The sequence below is a fragment of the Myotis yumanensis genome, unplaced genomic scaffold (genome assembly GCF_028538775.1).
Source record: "Myotis yumanensis isolate MYYU_CA2020_CCGP unplaced genomic scaffold, mMyoYum1.0.hap1 SCAF_2, whole genome shotgun sequence".
In the NCBI taxonomy this organism is placed as follows: Eukaryota; Metazoa; Chordata; class Mammalia; order Chiroptera; family Vespertilionidae; genus Myotis; species Myotis yumanensis.
Window position 1 is genome coordinate 186,444,365 of NW_027223753.1, and position 22,078 is coordinate 186,466,442.

Sequence of the window (22,078 nt, forward strand, 5' to 3'; positions counted from 1 at the left end):
GAGAGAAACTTCAATTAGTTGCTTCCCGTATGCACCCCAACCCAGGATTGAACCTGAAACCTAGGTATGTGCCCCGACCAGGAATCAAACCTGCAACCTTTTTGGTGTACTGAACAATGCTCCAACCAACTGACCCACTCAGCCAGGGCTATTATAAGTATTTTCTTATATAATCCCATACCAACATTACTGAAATTTTAAATATTTCAAATAACTTTAAAAAAACAACATATTGAATTGATATATTGTATTCTATTATAGGAGCTGGGGGAAGCCAGGCACCCCCTCCCAGCAAGACAATAAACTGTTCTTAAAACACTTCTGGAATATGCAGTCCAGCAATTCCTTTCTAGGAACTTATGTTAAAGAGATCACCATGTGTATGTGCAAAGATTTACCTATAAGGATGTTCATGGCAAAATTACTTAGAAAACATTTAAAAGGCTATCAGGATAACCACGATATTCTTGGGAACTCCTTGACTAAACCCTGGTACGTCCGAACAATGGAAGATTATGCAGTTGTTAAAAATGTTGTTTTAGAAAAATACTTCAAGAGATAGAAAGTGCTCTCTACATATAAAAAGATTTTTTTAAAGCAGGTTACAAAACTCTATGTAGAATGTGTTAATGGTTTTGTTTTAAAATAAAATGATGACCAAGAATATATAAAAAAGAAATCACTCTAATGATGAAATGATGGGTATGTTTTATTTTCATATTTGTATTTTTTTACAGTGTTCAAACATCCTCTATTACTCCAGTTGTGAGGCTAGATCAACATCAGCATCCCCTGAGAGCTGTCAGAAATGCAGAATCCCAGACCTGCTGGGTCAAAATCTGCATGTTAGCAAGGTCCCCAGATGATCTGTATGCACTTTACCGTTTGAAAAGCAAAGCTGTATATCACTCAACAGAAGAGAAATAACCGTTTTACTTAAAGAAAGCCCCAGGCTGTGATCACTGATGTTCCTTGCTCTTTGGGAGGTAATTTGGACGTGAAGCATGAGCAGTGCTTACCTCCCACAACCCTCTAGAAGTGGCTTAACATTTCCACATTTCTCATTCCAACAATGGGGCACGGAGCAGTGACAGGTCCCTCCGTCTCCATTCCCTCCCCCAGCCACAGGCCACAAAGCCTGAGCTCTCAGAGTCTGCGTCGAGGTAGAGAAATATAGATTCCTCAAGAGCTGCTATTCAAGCCCCAAGCAGCATGTGCCAATGTTCCCCCCACAATCCCGATTCAGTCTCCCTTCGGCTGCACATCTGGCCGTCACACACTCTTTTGTGGGGACATCTCAATGGCAGCACTGAGGCTGCTTTTCCCCGGGGCCAGCCCCACAGTGGCCTCCCTGTCCTCCCAGCATGTGATGTCATGAGCACGAATGTCCTGCCAAACATTTAAGATGTTGCAGTTCACAGTGTGTACAGTGTATAGAGAAACACTGACACGCACGTTTGAAATTTAAAAAAAAACACACACACAGGGCAAGATACAACCAAACCTTGTTCTATTGTTATCCCACACCACCAATCCAGCACAAATCTGTAACTTGTATTCTTCAGTACACAAACTTCTCCTTTCTTTTGTTGCCGTCTTGTAACTAGCACCCTAGATTCAGAGATTCCCTTGAAGCATTCTTTCGCTAATTTGGTTTACATTAAATTCTTGGAAAGCATGAGCTGATCTGGTCCATTTCAAGCCAAAGATCCCCTGCATGTGGTCTCTTCAGAATAAGCCGGAGCGGCGGGAAGCTGGATGTGACTCTCAAAGTCATCTCCGTGCTGAGGACCAGCCAGGACAAAGAGGGGAATGGCTGCACTACAGACAGGCATGAGAAGCCTGTCCCTCACTGCTTCTCAAGGTGTGGCATGGGGACCACCTCATCAGAACCAGAGGGCATGCAATAAAAATGCAGATTTGGGGGTACCCACCCAGAGTCCATCTCTGGAGGTGAAGAGGGTGAATCTGCATTTTACCTGTCTTTATACTAGTGATTCTTGAGTTGGAGGGCTTTAGAGTTAGAATTACATCGAATTTTAAGTCTATAGAGTGGCTATCTGACCTTGACAATCTAAACTCTCTAAATTTCATTTTCCTCACCTATACAACGGGGACTGTGGAATCCTTAAAGGTGTGAAGTTCCTGGCACTAACAGGTCTCAAGAAGATGCGTTCCCTTTTCCCTGTTATTCAGGTAGAGCACTTTGGGTCTGCCATTTTACTGCGATCAGAGTCATTGTCTTTCACCGGGTGACTATTATTGACACTGTTATTGCCAGATTCTAATGGAGCTCTAATAAGAGTAGACAAAATCATCAAGGCTGAACCCCTCTTTGTGGTTACTGAGGCAGACCTGCTGTGCTGTCCGATCCAATAGCCACAAGCCCCATGTGGCCACTGAGCACTTAAGGAGTGGCCAGCCAATTGAGATGTGCTGTAAGGGTCAGATATACACAAGAATCTAAAGACTTCAAACAAAAAGAAGGTGTAAAATATCCCACTAATAATTGTTTACATATTAATATGATATTTTGGCTGTATTAGATTGCATGCAATACATGAAAATGAATGTCACTTGTTTATTTTTAGTTTTCTTAAGACTGGTCCTAGAAAATTTTAAATTACATATATGGCTCCTAGTATATTTCTCCTGAACAGATAGATATTTCTCTTTCCCACACTGGAGTTATGACCTACAAAATGGAATTCCCTAATTTGGTCATCTAGGAGAGATCTGGGGTGTCTCTTCTGCTACAGGGAAAAGTGGGGTTCATGTAACACACCTCCTCCCATGAGAAAGCAAGCAGCAGCCTCAGGGAAGGAGGAGGTTGAGTGGGCACATCCATCTGTAAGAGGAGAGAGAAGAGACTCGACACTCTGATTCAAGCCGGTGGTTATAAGGAGAGGGGGTATGGGGCCAAAGCTTTACTGGTACATGCCCACCCCGTTCCCCAACACCTTTGCTCCATTCATGGTCACAATCATTGTCACCTGATGAGTTTTTGAGTTAGGGAGGGTCCCCCATATAATCACATGACTTGTGTCCTTACAAAAACGATATCATAACAAGCAAATACTTTGATCAACATGATGATTATCTTTTCTGCATAAGTAATTGGGAAATAGTTTCCACCAGGTTATAATCTCCTAATGTACACAAATATCTACAATAATGATGAGCCCAAGCGGATATTTCCAAAGAGGAAATGTTTGCCAATTATCAGACTATCAGCTAATGAAATTGGTATTGTTGGAAAAATACTGCTAAAATAGGTTATAATCTGTGTTTTTGGAGCTGAATCACAGCTTGACAGAGTTTCTGGAATAGAAAACAAACAAAAATCAACTCAATGTGTCTGTCTTTGTCCAAAATTTCCAAACATCTATGAACAAAATGCACTTAAATATTATTACCTAAAGGTCCAATAAAATGGTTTTTATACTTGCTCATACCTACCCAATTCCTTTACTAAGGGCTCAAAGTAGATGTAAAAAGTTTAACTGTGTAATGCTTGACGCCTGGTTTCTGATTGCTGCCCATTCATATATGACTTAAGGATGCCACTAATTTCACTCCACTTGAGAAACGAGCACATCTAGGTTACACTTCTATGACCACACATTACCACCATGATACAGTGAGGAAAATATAACTTATTATTTAAGGCGGTGCAGAATGACTTGTTCTTGCATCACTGATCCGGTTCCCTATAAAGTACCAGAAACTAATGAAGTCAATTTTTTAAGACAACAAAATGGGGGGGGGGGGGGGGGGGGCGGCTGTCAAGACCACAAAATGCCAGACAGGATGCTTTCCTAGACCTTTGGCTTTGGAGCCTGACAGAGGAATGGGCTTCCCCCACTAGTTGTTTACAATCACTATGCGATACCTCTGGATACAACAGAATACTAAAGGCCAGTTTTGCAGACAGTCTGTTATTTTATTGCACAGATTTCACTTGAAGAACAAAATGCACCATGAGTGTGTGGAGAGTCTGGGGTCTCAGATACTGATTCGCTGTCAGTGTTTACACCCGTAAAGCCAAATTCGACAGTACAATTTGTGTTAAACAACAATCACTTCCAGATGGCTAACAATGAAAACAGAGACAGGGCGAAATAGCTTTTAAAATGTGTTAAGTTGAAGTATATGCATGTGTAGAATTAAAAAGTACATCAGACAAACTAGAAATCAAAACCATTTTGTGGAATGCCAGTTAGAGTTATACTTACGTGTGCTGTTATGTATCATATAATGAAAGTCTATTTGGTTCATTTCCTTCATACTGAGCTGAGAATTTCAGGAAAACCGTGGTTATAAAAATGATCAATCTTGAAAAAAATATGTACAGATAAATGTAAAATCACAAACTAAAAAAAAAAAATCCCCACCCTTTGCCCTCAACTTACAAAAGGGAAACTTTCCCCTGGAGGGCAAGTTCCACGACTCCCCTCCCTCCCCCACCCCAAGTCCCCATTCTATCTTTTTCTAGCTTATGACTAAGTGACCTCGGAGCTGAAGAGGAGGCAGGGAACAGAGAGGCATCTCTATGAGGCTCCCAGTGTCATCTGTAACAACAGTTTGAAAAGTGTCTTTTCTTTCTCTCCCCCATACCCAACTCAGCAATGTTTGCAAGATATTTGAAATTTAAAGAGAGAGAGCGAAAATACATAGAGGTGTGATTTTTATGGGCAACAAAAGAATGCCCAAGAGCTAACAGTGGGCAAAACCATGAGAAAACCGTGTGGGCATTATCTGAGCTAAAGATTTATTTTTTAAGGCAACAAAATGGGAGGGGGTGTTAAGACTACAAAATGCCAGACAGGATGCTTTGCTAGACCTTTGGCTTCGGAGCCTGCCAGAGGAATGGGCTTCTCCCATCTGTGGTGAGCAAACCTAGGGCCCTGGGCCCAGCATCTACAGCACCTCCGTGGGCAGGCCGGCCACTCTCTTATACGTGGGCACTCTTGGCGTGAGTTGGGGAGCTGGAGCCCGAAGAGTAGTAGAAACGGTTTTCACCAAAGGCCTGCGCATCTCCAGAGCAGCAGAGGATGACAGAGCCACCCACGAGGCAGAGAATGGCACCAATCCAGCCGGCGTACAGGGAGTAGCCAAAGCTCACGATGGTGGTCTCGCGGTGGGCGCACACAGGGAACCAGATGGTGGCAACAATGGCGCAGAGAGCTGGGGAGACAGGGAGAAGGCTGTGAGCGGGCATACATACCCATCACACACCAAGCACAATGGGCAGAATATACTTACACACACACACACACACACACACACACACACGCGCGCGCGCGCGCGCGCGCCTCTGGCTTCCAACCAGCTCCAGAAAACTCCATACACACAGCTCTGCCACCCTCCCACCCCCCCACCCCCGCCTGTGCCGCAATCTGAACCTAAAGGTTTGCATCTGCAGAGTAAGTTGACCAAAAGCAAGTGTCAAACTGCGAGGTCCTTACTTTTTCAACAGGTGAGGGACAAAGAACTCCATTGTAAAAACCTAGTAATAAATCACTTAAGTCCAAAAATACGTATTTATATTTTTTTACGTATCTTGACTTTATGTATCTATAGTTATAATTCTATTATTGCACTTAACTAATTGGGTTATAATTATCTCTTTACATGTCTATTTTCCATTCCAAGTACTGAGTTCCTTCACAGCAGGGAACATGTCTTATATCTTTGTAAAGTCAATGTTTAGCTCAGTCCGTATGAAGCACCCAGTATGTGCTCAGTGTATACCAGTGGAATGACTGGACGCCCTGAGCTATCCAGAAATGAGAATCAAGACAGTGCCCACTTCAATTTCCTACTCTATTTTTTTTTTCAATTTAGTCAGCCCACACTACAAAGACCTAAAAAAGCTATGAAAATTCTCTTACTGTGGTGAATTATTGCTAGACATCCGTGGAGTCTCAGCTAAGGGTTTGCATTTGTGTTATGCTGTTCACAATCACAAAAATCTCAACACACCAATCAACAGTTCTTAGAGCAAAAGAGTTTACCCATCCAAGGATTTTATGGTAATAATATTTGCTGTGATAGATCACAATGGTAGAAATGTATGGTCTTGCACCAACCAATCTAACTTTCAAATTTGGTTTAGATTTTAAAGAATAAGTTAAGAAATCACCTCTACCTCATTTAGTTTTTCCCTTCCTCCTAAACAAAGTAGCAAAACAAGGGCAGGCAGGAGCCTATAAAGACTTGAAACTCGCCGAAGCCGGTTTGGCTCAGTGGATAGAGCGTCGGCCTGCAGACTGAAAGGTCCCAGGTTCGATTCCGGTCAAGGGCATGTACCTGGGTTGCGGGCACATCCCCAGTAGGAGATGTGCAGGAGGCGGCTGATCGATGTTTCTCTCTCATTGATGTTTCTAACTCTCTATCTCTCTCCCTTCCTCTCTGTAAAAAATCAATAAAATATATTAAAAATATATATATTAGCAAATCTAAAAAAAAAAAAAAAAGACTTGAAACTCTTTTAAACCTCTAGGCCAGCACTGTCAAATAGGTTAGCCATGAGCTACCTGGGCTTTTGACCATTTCTCATAAAGCTTGTGAGACTGAAAAAGCTAATTCTGAATTTTAATTCATTTAAATTTAAATGACCACATGTGGCTAGTGGCTACTATACTGAACAACACAGCTCTAGACAAAGTAACTCCATAACTTTCTTTGTTAGCATCTAATTTTTCACAACTATAAGCAGGACAGAAATTTTAGTTAAAGCTTTAAGTTAGAATGGCATATTAAAGTTGACAGATCAAAATAATAATAATAATAAATAATAATAACAATAATGAGGTTTCCAATAGTTAGCCATAAAGCCTTCAATAAATTCTAGAAAGGCATTTCAATGTTTGCTACCTTATCACTTTCAACTCAGCAAGCTGCTTCTGATTTCTACTCATACTGAGTGATTTTCTAACTTCCCTCTATACCCACAGAGAAGAAATATAATTTTTCTTTAACACAGCACTCAAATCTAACAGCACCATATATTAGTTCTAAACTAAAGAAAAGCTTTACCCATTCTCAAAGACCTTTTAAACTATCACATTTCCTTTCGTGTAGCTTATAACATTCGTTTTTGTTGAAAACAGAGTAAGTCTACAGCCAAATAAGCTGGGTTTAGATACACCTAAATAGATGTGATTCCTGTCCTTAAAAAGTATAGATCCCAAGAAGAAGTCAGAGGGAAAAGTAAATTTGGGTGTGAATGGCTCAAATTGGATAACAGCCTAAATTCACTCCATTCGTTGTGAACTATTCACATATTTAAGTTTATACAGACTACCTAAAAAGCTAAAATCTCTCCATATTCTAAAGGATGCATTTTTCCTAAAGAGTGAGCCCAATCATGCCAGCTTTTGTAATATTTTTGTATAAGATATCATGAGATGTATTTTCCTTCTGTGACTAGAATGTTCTCAAGAAGACCAGTGCTAATCAAATCTTCCCTTTCCAGCCCAGGGCTTGCAACACCTGAGATACAGGGGAAAGTCTATTTCTTTCTCTTTTTCTGGCCACAGATTCCAAATCCGGCACTCTTGAGAACTGCTTGGCTATTGTCATGGTCGTACTCTCAGCGAGGCACAGATAAAAGCCTTTTTTCTTTATCAGAGCAAAGGACAGAATCCTCTTCTAGGGTGTTTTGGCCAGAGAGAACTGCTCTAGTCTTTGTATCAATACACAATCCAGCTACACACCCCTAGACCCCCAAGTGAGAACTCATCTGCTATGGGCAAAGACAGCAAAACAGGGGCTTCCAAACACCCAGGTGTGATTAGAGGGGAAAGGAGGAGAGAGTGAAGCTGAATTCCATAGGACAAAATGATGTGATTCCCAAACAACTGATTTGGTTCAACCAAACCAATATTGCCTATAACAGTTAACTGGCTTCCAAATAGCGGTATATGCTTATGGTTAAATTAAGTTGTTTTTTTTATTCTTTATATTTAAACATAACACACACACAAGCATCCCCCACATTTCATGTAAACCTAACCTAACTTTCAGATTTGGTTTAGATTTTATAGAATAAGATTAGAAATTACCTCTCATTTTATTTAATTCTTCCCCTTTTCCTAAGCAAACTAAGTGAACAAGGTTACCTTCATAGAGGGAAAGAATCAGGCTCAATAAATATCCCAAAAGTAATCATCAATCTTGATTTTGAGTGTTTTGAGTGTTTTGTTACATTTTATTCCAATATAATTCATTAAAAAAAAGGAAAAATCAGGAAAATGTCTAAACATTTAAATAATGAACCTATAGGACTGGATAGGTGAATAAATGGACAGACAGACAGATGAATGAGAGGTGGTCTCATTTCAAGTCTACTTTCCACTTTGTTCACACCAAAACTGACTTCCAAAATCATTATATGTTACTCATGACTTACCTCATTAAAGATTGCCTTCTTTTATAACCCAGGCAAAACAAGGCAAATGTGCACCAGCAGGTTCTTTATTTCCTAGCAGATAAATGAACTCTGGGTGGAATTCCTGTGGCTCTCAAAGATGAACCACATCAAAACCACTAAAAGATGACAGACTGCCACACAACATGAAAGAAAATGAGAGGTTCACTGGGAACAGTGACCTTCAATTGAACTCACAGTGAAGAATGTTTACAAACTAAAAAAGGAGAATTTAGTTGATTTCAGCAGTGATTGGAAGGGAAAAGGAGATCTATTTTAATCAATAAAGTTAAAAATCCAAGTCATTACTCAACTAAAAGATGTGAACCAATAGAACTGGCAATAATTTTTAACTTTCTTAAAGACATATAAGACCTGTGAGAGAGAGAGAGAGAGAGAGAGAGAGAGAGAGAAATTATAATGGTCCTCTTGTTACTTAAGAAAAACTGTAAATATTTTTCTTTAAAAGTCGCAGTTACTTATAAGGTAAAGAAAATTGAAGAAACATAAAAGGAATTTTCATTGCTTTTCTCTTATGTCAACAGAATGTGTTTTTAAATTAAGTCTCTAAAAACAGGAGAAGGGAGTTTTAATACTGATTTTTCAATTTGTTTTCTTTTCTACTTTCAGCGAATGCAATAGTTAACTGTACGGCGGGGTAAATCTGCCTTTTGTGGGGAGAGTACAAGGTGAAAATTGGGGATATTCTTAGCTTCAAAAACAAAAGGAGAGAAGAGGGAAAAAAGCTTCACTGTGTAGATATAGATTCACCTGGACTGGGTCCTCTACAGGTAAAATTCCTTGCTCTTCATTGAATAAAATTGTTTGCCTCTCTTGATAAGTTTCAAATAATGTGATACAAAGGTGTTCTTTAATTAATAGAATACACCCTTATTAAAAATTAGCAATGATCTTGATGTAGCCAAATACAGAAAAATATTTGGAATAATAAAATAATTTTAGAGCAATGAAATGTTAAGTGTAGTTTTTAGTCCCTTTAGGAATTAGATGATAAATAAGTGTGATGAAATTAAATAAAATTGGTACAGGTATGTTTGGAGGTAACAACAAAGAGAAAGCCACACCACAGACAGACAGACAGACAAACAGGTGCAGAAAAACAGAAGAACACCAGGCAGATATTTCTTCCTCCAGCACTGTGCACCTCTGTTCTCAGGCTTTGTCACTTTCAATATGAAGCACTGGAAGGACTGAAAGCATCATTTCTAACAGAAAGCAATATTTTCATTAAAATCACTTAAATTAATCTGACTTATATTAGTAATACTGACAAAAATCTTCCTTGATATTATAGCTGAGATTTGCTTCCAAAAAAAATCTGAGGACTGGATAAAAAAGGAGAAATACACAACTGAAGCTGGTCAGCTGTGACTTGATCAATTTTTAGAATAAGTTTGGGTGCATGGAGGTTTATTAGATTATTCTCTCTACTCTGTGTATGTTTGGAATTTTCCATAATAAAAATTTATTTGAATCCCCCTCCATTTAACATTTTACAATGTATTGAACATCGTCTTCTACAATCGATGGTATTATTACATACAATCTAAATAGCAATCAGCTTTTCACAAAGAGGCCAGTTAACTCAAGGCAACAAGAGATCTAATGAGCTTTGGTTAGATTCATATTTATTAGTTGTTTCCTTATCATTTGAATCTAGAAAAAAGTTTTCTCTATTTTCCATTTATCATTCTCTAAATTTTGACTTACTAGTAAGAAAACATAGCTGCCAAAAGGCATATTCCTCTTATGTAGACTTTTATGACTATCTAATTTTTACAACAATCATCAAGTCAATGGAATATATGAGTACATTATTTTCCTGGCCTGCTTTCAGCACTTTCCCCCTTTATTTCCATTCCACACATCATTATCTTTTTTTTCCTATAACCTTTTTTAAAAGTCCGCCTCATGGTTACTTGTTCATTTTAATCACAGAATTTAGAGACACCAGAGACCTCATAAAGCAGTTAATTCCTCCAATTTTACTGATGAGATCATTTTAAGCCACAACCATACTAAGATGCCACATCCTGTCCATTATCCATATGAAATTTGATTTAAATTAGGGATTTGTCTGTATAAAACCAATGAGTTTGGAGGAAGACTTTTTCTAACAATTCTCTTAAGACCTCACAATTAAGGGCAACACCCAAGAATTCCCATTCCCATAAGACTTCTGATTCTGCATGCATAACAAGCTCAGTCTGTCCTACATTTGCACACGCCATTTATTTTACTACAATTTCATTATTAACCTGTAAGCTCCAAGTTAAAACAACTTTTTTCCTATACAAATAGGATTCCTGGGACCATATTTTTAAAAAGAAGGAGAGAAGATGAAAGGATTCCATTAAGAAGGAAAATACATTTCCTTTCTCTCCATTCCTACCCCATCTCCCCAAGAAAGACCCAAATCAAGTACTTTCTAACTTATAGTGAGAGGAGCATTAGACTGAATCAGAACTGAGGCTGAGTGTTTTCAGCTGGGTAGCTTAATGTGGCTTTTTATAATGGGACTAGAGGCCCGATGCACGAAATTCATGCAAGAGTAGGCTTTCCTTCCTCTGGCTGCTGGCACCGGCTTCCCTCTAGCACCCGGACCTGGGCTTCCCTCCAACCACTGGCAGGCACCCGGGACCCAGGCTTCCCTCGCAGCCCTGGCTTCATCTGGAAGGTCATCCAGAAGGACATCCAGTCTAATTAGCATATTATGCTTTTATTATTATAGACTAGAGGCCCGATGCATGAAATTCGTGCAGGAATAGGCTTTCCTTCCCCCGGCTGCCGGCACCGGCTACGTCCAGAAGGTCATCCGGAAGGACATCTGGTCTAATTAGCATATTACACTTTTATTATTATAGATAAGCAAAAAACTCCAGCTATTAATCTCTATACTCTGGACCTGGAAATTATTATGCTAAGTGAAATAAGCCAGTCATAGAAAGACAAATTCCATATGATCTCACTTATATGTGGAATGTAATGAACAAAATAAAGTGGCGAACAACATAGAAACAGAGGCCTAGATACATGGAACAGACTGACAGCTATCAGAGGGGAAGGTACTTGGGGGGCTGGATGAAAAAAAGTGAAGAGATTAAGCAAAAAACAACCTTATAAACCATAGGCACAGACAACAGTGTGGTGATAGCCAGAGTGCAAGGGGGTGGGGGATAGGTGGAGGTGGGCAAAGGTGAGATAAATGGGGACAAAAAGAGACTTTGCTTTGGGCCACGGGTGCATGATGCAGTGTGCAGATGATGTTTTGTTGAGTTGTTTACTTGAAACCCATATGGTTTTGTGGCCCTATGTCACCCCAATAAATTCATTTTTTTTAAAAACTTACATATGTCAATTCACTATTCTTACCAACTTCAGAAGAAGGCATTGCTGTGCCCATCCTATCTAATAAAAGAAAACATGGTAATTAGCCGTACCTCCGCTACCCTTCCCATTGGCTAATCAGGGCGATATGCAAATTAACTGCCAGCCAAGATGGCAGCCGGAAGCAAGGCAGCTTGAAGTGAACATGAGGCTTGCTTGCTTCAGTGATGGAGGACTCCAACATTCCCCGCCTGCCGCTGCCAGCCTCTGACCTTGCAGTTTGAAACAATGTTACAAATATAGAAGCTAAACAAAACCCCAGAAACCTGCTTTCAGTCAGCCGGGATCTCAGAGCTGGAGTTGAAACAGTGTTTTGATTATAGAACCCAAACAAACTAGATACCTGCTTTCAGCAGCCGAAGCCTCAGAGCTGGGGCCAAGCCTCAGAGATAAAGCTGGCCCAGAATAAAAGAAAAAAGAAAAAAAGGAGCGGTTGGGAGCTTCAGTCACCCGCCAGCCTGAAAACAGCCCTCAGCCCCTCACCCAGACTGGCCAGGCACCCCAGTGGGGACCCCCACCCTGAAGGGGGTGTGACCAGCTGCAAACAGCCATCATCCCCTCACCCAGGCTGGCCAGGCACACAAGCAGGACCCCCACCCTGATCCAGGACACCCTTCAGGGCAAACCAGCCAGCCCCCACCCGTGCACCAGGCCTCTATCCTATATAGTAAAAGGGTAATATGCCTCCCAGCACCGGGATCAGCGGAGCCGCGAGGCCTCCCGGCACCAGGATCAGCGTGACAGGGGGCAGCGCCCAAACCCCCTGATCTCCCTGTGGCTCTGTGTGTGACAGGGTGTGGTGCCCCAACCCCCTGATCGGCCCTGCTCTGTGTGTGACAGGGGGTGGTGCCCCAACTCCCCTAATGGCCCTACTCTGTGAGTGACAGGGGGTGGCGCCACAACCTCCCATCGACCCTGCCTTGAGTGTGACAGGGGGCGGTGCCCCAACCCCCCAATCGGCCCTACCCTGAGCGTGACTAAGGGTGGCATCACAACCTCCCGATCCACCCTGCTCTGTGCATGACAGGGGGAGGCACCCCAACTCCCCAATCAGCCCTGCTCTGAGCCCAACCAGGGGCTGCACCTAGGGATTGGGCCTTCCCTCTGCCACCCGGGAGCAGGCCTAAGCCAGCAGGTCATTATCTCCCGAGGGGTCCCAGACTGCAAGAGATCACAGGCCGGGCTGAGGGACCCCCCCTCCCCCCCCAGTGCACAAATTTATATATAGTCCTATATAATAAATTTATATATAGTCCTGTATAATAAAAGGGTAATATGCAAATTGACCAAATGGCAGATCAGTTGCTATGACGTGCACTGACCACCAGGGGGCAGACGCTCAATGCAGGAGCTGCCCCCTGGTGGTCAGTGCTCTCCCACAGGGGCGGGGGGGGGGGGGGGGGGGGGCGTCCCGCTCAGTCACAAGCCGGGCTGATGACTGACATGCACAGTAGTGGTGGCGGGAACCTCTCCTACCTCCATGGCAGTGCTAAGGATGTCCGACTGCGGCTTAGGCCCGCACTGCTAAAGGGTGCAGACCGGGCTGATGGACACCCCACCCCCACCCCCCCACCGAGTGCAGGAATGTTGTGCACTGGGCCTCTAGTTTTATATAAAGGTATATAAACACTAAGTAACTACCCCAGCTCGCATAGCTGGAGAGTGGTAAATCCGAGATTCAGCAGAGTTGGTCTGACTCCAAATGATAAGATAAAGCACAGATAGGTATCTCCTGCTTCAGCAGGGGCTTCTGGAAAACCACACATTCCATCAGCCTCCGATGCATTCTGATCTGAGGAGCCTGCCGCTGCTTGAGCTGCTCTTCGGGTTCAGGAAACCAGCAGCACCAGGCTCCCGTTCCTTCCCCCACAGCAGGAACCAAATCCTCACATCATTAAACTTTCTCTGCTCAGAAGATAAAGCTGCTAGACAACAGACAAGATGTTTTAAGCTTTTGGGAAAATAATTAAAGATCCTCAGGGTCACAAAAAAACGGATTCTAATTAACAGTGTTGACAATTTCCATACCAAGATGAACTTTAACAGTTTCCAGTTCCACCTGGCCCCCTTTGGTCAGCGACCACGTCTCAGCGGGAGTGCCATGGGTGACCCTCAGAGCCCAGCATGAGCCCAGCGCTGGCTTCTCCCCGACAGGGAGAGCGGGGAGAGCGACAGAAGCCAATCCAGAGCAGCACAAAGGGAGCCTTCACTCTCTCGCGCTCCTCCCACCCTCTGCCAACAGGGAAAACAAGGCACTCGGGCTCCGTGGAGAGAAAACCTAGAGGAGACCAGCAGGTGCCACACTTGAGACAATGAGCTTTACATTTCCAGAGCTAGCTCGTTCCAGTCCAAACAACAGCCAACCCAAAGGCTGGTGGACACCCCCTGAGAAATAAATCCAGGCGAGGCAATCAAAGAGGAAGCAGGTAACCCTGGAAATTCGAGGCTGCAAGAGGGCAAGGAGCGGTGGCACCCTCCCTCCAGTCCTAGCAGCCAGGGCTCCCTGGGGTTCCGGTGTCTCAACACCTCCTCCATCCGCAGCGAACAGACTGAGGAACTCACATCACTACTCAGCCTCACCTCGCTTTCCTTTCTACGATTCTGGATACATCCCCCACCCCATTTGAAAAAGAAAGTTTCAAACAACTGGTTGTTATTTTTTCAAATAACCCTTCTTATTCAACTGGACGATTCAGTTTTTTTTAGCGATTTTATAAAATACCAACGCGTCTATGTGTGCTTTGCTTTTCTGTCTTTATTTTCCACAGGGTTTGAGTTTGGTTTTGTGGGGTTTTGAATGTGTTCCCTTACTGGTGGATATTGTGCGACACTTACATGGAAGGCCAGGATTGCTAAAATGAACCCCTAACACAACGGACCCAGCTTTGCCTCTGCATCCTCAGGGCCCAAGAGACAGCCTCCCGGACCTCTGTGAGACTGAGGAAAGTCACAGACACAGGCAAATGTCTAGGATGAGAAGGATTTCCTCTGGGTTCTACAAACCAGTTTACTTGTACAGCTTTCTGTGGTCTACCTGTCGGAAAGGGAATTCAGATACAAAGATCTGACTGTCAAAAAGGATCCCTGTGGCCCTGACCAGTGTGACAGTCAGCTGAGCGCGGTCCTATGCACTGCACCGCTTGGATTCCTGGTCAGAGCACATGCCCAGATGCCCAGGCTTTCAGGCTGCATCCCCTAGGAGGGGAAGAAGGGGGGCTGCAGGAGGCAGCTGATCAATGTCTCTCTCTCTCTCTCTCTCTCTTCCTCCGTCCCTCCCTCTACCTTCCTCTCTCTCTAAATCAATAAAAACATATTTTTAAAAAGTACCCCTGTGAGTTAGATGAAGCACTTGGTGCTGATTGTATGTTTGATGTGTCACTCCCACACACATTCTTTGTGGCTACAACCAGAATGTCCATGCCCAGATTCTCCTCTGAAAATCACAGTGGTATTCTGGTCTTTTCACTCCTGTTAACACACACACACACACACACACACACACACACACACACCCCTCCTCGAAATTCTCTGTGCTTCACAAGCCCCTGAAAACCTCCATCCCTTTGCCATCTTGTGAAGAGGTGCCCCTACCTCTCATGTCCCCTCATCTCACCGGTGTCACTGTGGGTGACCATCACTAAGTGGCAATGACCCAGACAGAACCTTGTTCTCTCACCCTTACCCCTCAAGCACATAGTCTGATACCAGTTTGGGGACAGGAAGTCCTTGTCCAAGGAGACCTTGACTGTATATCTAACCCATAAGCACACCAGTTTCTCCTCAATGATGTATCAGTCCACTTTACAAGAGTTCTTAAAATTCATGTCTTCTATTAGGATTTAGAATGTGTTAATGAAATTAGCATTCCAGGAAAAAATAGAGAGAAATGAAATCACTAGAGAGAATGGAGCTAGAAAGACCCTCCCTTGGTGCTTAAGTCAAGCCCTCTGTGTGTGGGAGTAATCAGCAAAGCTGAACAAGCACAGGCCATTTCCTGGGCGAGGATTGTCCCTCCCTCCAATCCACCTTCTCTCCAACTCTCAAAACCCATTGCTGGCTTCCTCTACTCCAGGATAGCCTCTGGTCTGGCTTAGGTGTCTTCCAATGTGTGTGCTCAGTGTGTGCAGCCCTTTAAGATGAGCACATGCCACACTCTATCAAGATGTCTGGGTACTCTCAAAGCAGAGACTGACATTGTTTCCAATAAGCCCCAGTGTCTACAGTGGTGCCTGGCACTCGGCGGGTGCTCGATGAATAAAAGATTGAATTATCACCTAGTGATCTACCACTCTCGACATCTTTTCTTTTTCTTTTAAATATATTTTTATTGATTTCAGAGAGGAAGGAAAAGGGAGAGAAAGATAGAAACATCCATGATGAGAGAGAATCATTGATTGGCTGCCACCTGCACACCCCCACTGGGTATCGAGCCTACAACCTGGGCATGTGCCCTTGACCGGAATCGAACCCGGGACCCTTCAGTCCACAGGTCGACACTCTATTCACTAAGCCAAACCAGCTAGGGCAGTGGTTGGTAAACTGTGGCTCAGCAAACCGCCCCTCACAAGCCACATGCGGCTCTTTGGCCCCTTGAGTGTGGCTCTTCCACAAAATACCAGCTCTTCCACAAAATACCGACTTCTGCGCATGGGCCACGAAGTTTCAGTCGCACTGTATGTGTGCGCCCACACGTGGTATTTTGTGGAAGAGCCACACTCAAGGGGCCAAAGAGCCGCATGTGGCTTGCGAGCCGCGGTTTGCCAACCACAGAGCTAGGGCAACATCTTACTTTTCTATCGCCCTCCTCTTTCTCTATTCTTTCTTTGTACATTAACTGAAGTTCTCATTCTTAACTCCAGGTAAGAATCACCTTACAGGCAGTTAGGATTTCATAAAATATCTTTGTCTGGCTTTATACCCAGAAATTCTAACTCAACGAACCTGCCGTGGGACCTGGGCACAGGTATTTTCAAAAAGGAATTCCCTTGTGAAGTCTGACTAAAGAGCCACTGTGTAACTCTTTTCTGTCCTTCTGGTCTTTTCCTTAGGTATTTCCTGCCCTTAAAATCCTTTTTTGCCTTTTGTTTGTTAACTTATGTTCATGTTCAGTGACCTCTGCCTCTCCCCCCTCCCACCCCCACCGTAGATAGGACTTATCCCCATGAAACATAAAGGGATACACATTGAGGGGGTTCTATTCCACAGAGGAGTCTTTGGCTTTCTTTCCTGCACCTCAAACTGGATGAAGCAACAGGAAGATCTGGCATTCATCACGTCTCCTCGGAGTTGGGTGCCATAGAGAAAGCTCTTACCCAGCAGAATGAGCAGAACCCCAGCCAGCTGGGCCCGCCTGTACTTGGCCACGCCAGGCTCATGGCCCATGCGGATGCAGGGGAGAACGGTCAGCAGCAGGAGAATGGCCGGCAGGCCCAGGACTGAGGCTGCGATCATCAGGGCTCGGCAGGCCTGCACGTAACCTACAAGCAAGAGAGCAGACAGGGCGGGTTAGACCAAGGGAGCCCTTGGATCCTGAATCCTGCCTCTCAGGAATTCGGTACCACTTGCCTTCCTCCCTCTTGCCCATTCCAGACTTAGAAGGTGTTACATGTTGTCCATGACCACGTCACATGTTCAACTTTTAAAGTGATTCGATGACCAAAAAAAAGGGAGGTTGAGGGCTGGAGAGACTGAATGGGGATCCCCAGTTTAGGCCACTTGTCCAAGCTTCCAGGATGAAGGGGCCCAGAGTCCAATTGTTATATCACCTTGTGAACAACTCAGAATAAAACTCAAATCTTCCAAAAAGCCTTCTGTGAGGGATGGGCTATTGGTTCCAGTGTCTTGTTGAGACACTCAACCTGTATGACCTTGGGCAAGTTACTGTGTCCTCATTTATAGAGTGAAAATAGTAATAGTACCTACATTTTTCTAAAAGAATTCAGCTAAGATTAAGTTAGTTAATTCACGCAGTGCTTAGAACAGTGCCTAGCACATGCTGAGTGAGCTAAAAAAGGTTAGCTATGATTAATTGGTGTTATTACTCCATTATCATCACTTTAAAGGCATCCCTCCAACCCCAAGGATTCCTAGAGGGCAGACACCTGGAGTTAACACAGTGCCCACAATAGATGATGTAAACATACAGTTATAAATGAAAGAATACCTGAGTTGAATAATAAGAGAGGAGCAAAACTACCAGGGCTTTATACTGTCATATAAAATGCCAGGTAACAACTTTATTAAGAAACAGATTACAATTTGTGCAATATTCATGTAAAATAGGTCTGACAAGATACTGGAAGAAGCTGACAAACTTAAATATATTGTTTCTCATTAAGACACTCTCCCTCCTTAAAAAAAAAAAAAAAAGTATTCATTATTCTCTTTTTGGCTCAGAGCAAACTGGAGCTAGTGGCATGGCCTCAGAGGGGCAGAGTTAATGACAAAGTCAAATAGCGAGCCCCAACTTCTGCCTCACTTGCCCGGACCCTCGGACCAAATTTGGCCACCTGCCCTGTGCCCCAAGACGCAACTGCAACACTGTCTCTCAGCAGGATATGCCCTGCCAGAATTCAGACTCCACAAGGGTACGCTTTGGACTATTGTCCATCCCAGCTTCTTATGAATTAAACGTAACCAATAAACCAAATATCTATTGTCTTGAACATCCCCAGAGAGGACTCACAGGAAGTTTGAGGCAGGACCTCTGACCACAGCCCTATGCCCCTCTCCCCGCCCGCCCCCCCACCCCCAGCTTGTAGGAGAGCCTGGGCTGACACAATGGAGACATTCAACTGGAAACTGAGGTTCTGAAATTCATGACGCAGGCTGTCTGTATGCTAGGTGTCAAGGCCATGTCTGGAAATCAAAGATGGAGACTGAGCTCTGTCCCTGTCCCCACCCAAAGTACAAGGGACAGGGAAAGCAGGGAGGATGAAGCCCTCCCTAAAATGCATTCCCCTCTGTCAGAGGGTCTATGTTCTTTGAAAATAAACCACTCAGCACTGACTGTTAGTAAACTGAACTTCAGGGAGGGGAAGCAGGGAATAATTTTATGCGTCAAAGGATCCTACAAATATCTTGCCCAGCTGTTAACCAAAAAATTATAGCTACCTTTTATGGAGCATCTACTCTATCAAAAGACTTTTACATTTCTCATCTCATTTAATCCCCAAAGCAACCCTGAAAGATAGGGGGTTGGTTTGATTTTAACTTTTAAAAGAAGACAACTGGGATTCTCAGAGGTTAGTCACTTGTTCAAATCACCCAGACTGTGAGCACGGGATCCAGCACAGGATCGGAATATGACCAAGGTCGACCTACACCAGCAGTAAGTGGAGCTGGGTCCACACCTGGGTTTCCGGGAACTCCGTCATTTTAAAGCCCAAAATGGAGAAAAGGGAAGTGAATGGAGGGCTGGCGTGCACTGTACACACCTGCTGCGTGCCAGAGCAATGCTGATTCCAGGAGGGGATGCAAAGAAAGTGGGAGGTCGCTTATACCTTCGGGAATTCCAAATGCAGTAGGAGACAGGGACTTAGGAACATGAGCAAAAATCAAGTCAAAATGTGCCGGGATGGGGTAAGAACTAAAACCAGACAGCAAGGAGGAAGTGGGGGTGGCGGTTCATTCAGACAAGGACTAATATAGGAGGCACTTAAGGAAGGCTTCAAGGGTCATCAGAAAGGCTCATCCAAGAGGAAACACACACACACACACACACACACACGCACACGCACACGCACACGCACACGCACCGGCTCCCACACTGGCAGCCGTGGGCCGAGTTACTTCGCTTGCTAAGGACATTGGGATACGACTTATGCCTTTGAATGAGCACGAGGCCCGCGGGACATAAGACAATCAATCCTGTTCTATTGGCCAGAGTCCATACACCCGCCGGGCAGGACAGAGATTCAGAGCAAAACCCAGAAGGGGCGCCCGCGACCTCACCAATCACCCAGCTGGCTCAGGGTTTAAATCTGGATTGGAACAGTTGGCCGGACTTTGCCAACCAGGCTGCAAGTGGCGATGGGACCCCAGGCCGGCGTCACTCCCTCCTCTCCCCGCTCCGAGATCCCGCTGGCCGGGAGCGGGCGACCCAGGGCGGCGGGCTTTGCCGGGAGGGAGCACAGTGGCCCTCCAGGGGCGCCGGCTCTTACCTATGCGCCCCGAGTGCGCGGGAGCGAGCGGTGCGCAGCGGGAGGCTGAGCTGGGCAGACGGACGCCCCACGGCGGGGGCACGGGCGTGGGAGGTGAGACGGGCTCCGGGGCCTGCGGAACCGACCTAGCGAAGCCAGTGGCCCCTAACTTGCCAGAGCGCGTCGCCCGTCCCACGAGGACAGGGAAACTCGCTGGAATGGTTGCGTCTCTCTCTGTCTCCATCTCGCCTCTGCGGATAGAATCTAACGGGAAAGCAGGGCCGCTGGGGAGGAGGCCTGGCCGGGAAGTGAAGCACTGCTGCTCAGTGGACAGTGGGAGCGTGGGGCGGGCGAGGAAGCGGTGATGAACCTGGGCTCAGTTTCTACTCTGTGTCTCCGTCTCAGGCCATTCACTTCCCAGGGGGACTCGGCCAGTGGCCACCCCTCTCTTCCCCAATTCCAGATACGAGAGCTGAGGCTGAGAGGTTAAGTTCACCGCTGCCTGATTCCACTACCGCAAGGTGGGACTCAAGATGTCAAAATAGGCCCAATAGGCTTGAAGCCCTCAAAATGTTTTGTCTAGCGTGCCCCCCCCCCCCCTCCGCCCCCAAGTCTGCCCAGGGGATGAGGGTTTGGGGCCAGCCACTCGCAAGGCGGGGGTCCTTACCCGGCAGGATGAGGATGTCCACCAGGGGCTTGCAGTGGTACAGCCCCGTGGCCATGACGCAGTCCGCCCACAGCCCCTTGGAGCCCAGCTCGTCCAGCTTGCGGCACGTCGGGATGGTGTAGCCGCAAGTCACCACCCAGTCATTGGTGGACGTGGTGACGATGATCCCGATCCAACCCACGAAGCTCGTGACGAAGCCCACAACCTGCAGGCACGTGGCCACCATCGCAGCCACCCCGGCGTCCCCGCGCCTCGCCCCTCGCTAGCTGTGCCCGCGCCCGGGCTGGACGGCGCCCACCCTGGTCCTCCCTCTCCCGCGCTCGCGAGCCGCTGGCCCTCGACGGCCAGCTGCGGGCCGCTGGAGGCGGTGTCAGGCCGCGAGAGGCTGCGAGCCCAGCTCCGACGGCGCGACCAGGGAGCGCACGGCTGGGACAGCGACCCGTGCGCCACGCGGACTGGAGTGCGGCTGGGCAGCGGGCCCCCGCCCCCCTCTTTAAACCCCGGGGCCCGGGCCCGGAGCGCCAATCGGTGACGGCCCTGGGTCGAGCCGGCCAATCGCCGGCCGGGGTCCGGCGTGGGGTGTGGAGGGGAGCGGGATGGGGAGTGGGGCAATCGCACAGCCCGGCCCCGCGGGCGGGCGCCTTGCGGTCAGTGTTGGAAAGTAAAATGATTCTATCCAAGTCCGAGACTTGCAGAGCGCCCAGAGCGCTCGCGCGTCAGGCTCGGGTTCTATTTTGCCCGGAATTATTTCTCCTCTTGTGGCCTCTCTCATCTCTGTCCTCAGGTCTCCGCTACGCTCCATCCTTCCTTGACTTCTTCCCACCGGACAGCAGGGAAGGCAGTGCCCCCGCAGGCTCCCTATGCAGTAGTCCCTCCGCTGAATTCTAACTGCTGAGCTGGGCATTGCCCTAAGGAGCAGACCCAAAGCGTTCAGTAAACCATAGTTAGTAGTAGAAAGAAAGTGATACTTTCTCTAGCCCCAAATCGTCAGAGCGGCCATGGCCATAATGATAGTGATAACACAAGCGACTCACATTTATCCAGCTGCGTCGTGCACTTTGTGCATGCATTTATATGTATGTATTATCTCGTAAACTATCTCACTAAATAATTCTCCCAAAACCCCTTTATGGTAGGCATAACTGCTGACACACAATACGCATGAAGAATCAGCATGAGGGAGGTTAAGTTGCACACTTCACACAGCTGGGAAGCAGTAGGCTCCAAGGGCCCATTCACCACCCACCCTCCCACTGACCATTCCTGGGTACCACTTCCTGAAAATTCCTGAAGGGCTCACGTCTCCCATTTTTGACACATTAAAAGCTGGGCTGACTGCCCTGGGCTCACTGTAAATAAGTCAATATCTGCATTCTGCAGAGAATACTGCCTGGCCCAGGGTGCTCTACAAATGTAAGCTATCATCAT

At 45.6% G+C, this 22,078-nt stretch overlaps 1 protein-coding gene across 1 annotated transcript; it reads right to left on the reverse strand.

Moving 5' to 3' along the window:
- Positions 1-3,922: 3,922 nt before the first annotated feature.
- On the reverse strand, positions 3,923-21,103 carry CLDN11 (claudin 11). The gene is made up of 3 exons (XM_070403633.1): positions 20,651-21,103; positions 17,155-17,319; positions 3,923-5,187 (listed from the first exon to the last, which is right to left on the reverse strand). The coding sequence occupies exons 1-3, from the start codon at positions 20,874-20,876 to the stop codon at positions 4,955-4,957; spliced, it is 624 nt and encodes a 207-aa protein (XP_070259734.1). The 5' UTR covers positions 20,877-21,103; the 3' UTR covers positions 3,923-4,954.
- Positions 21,104-22,078: the final 975 nt, after the last annotated feature.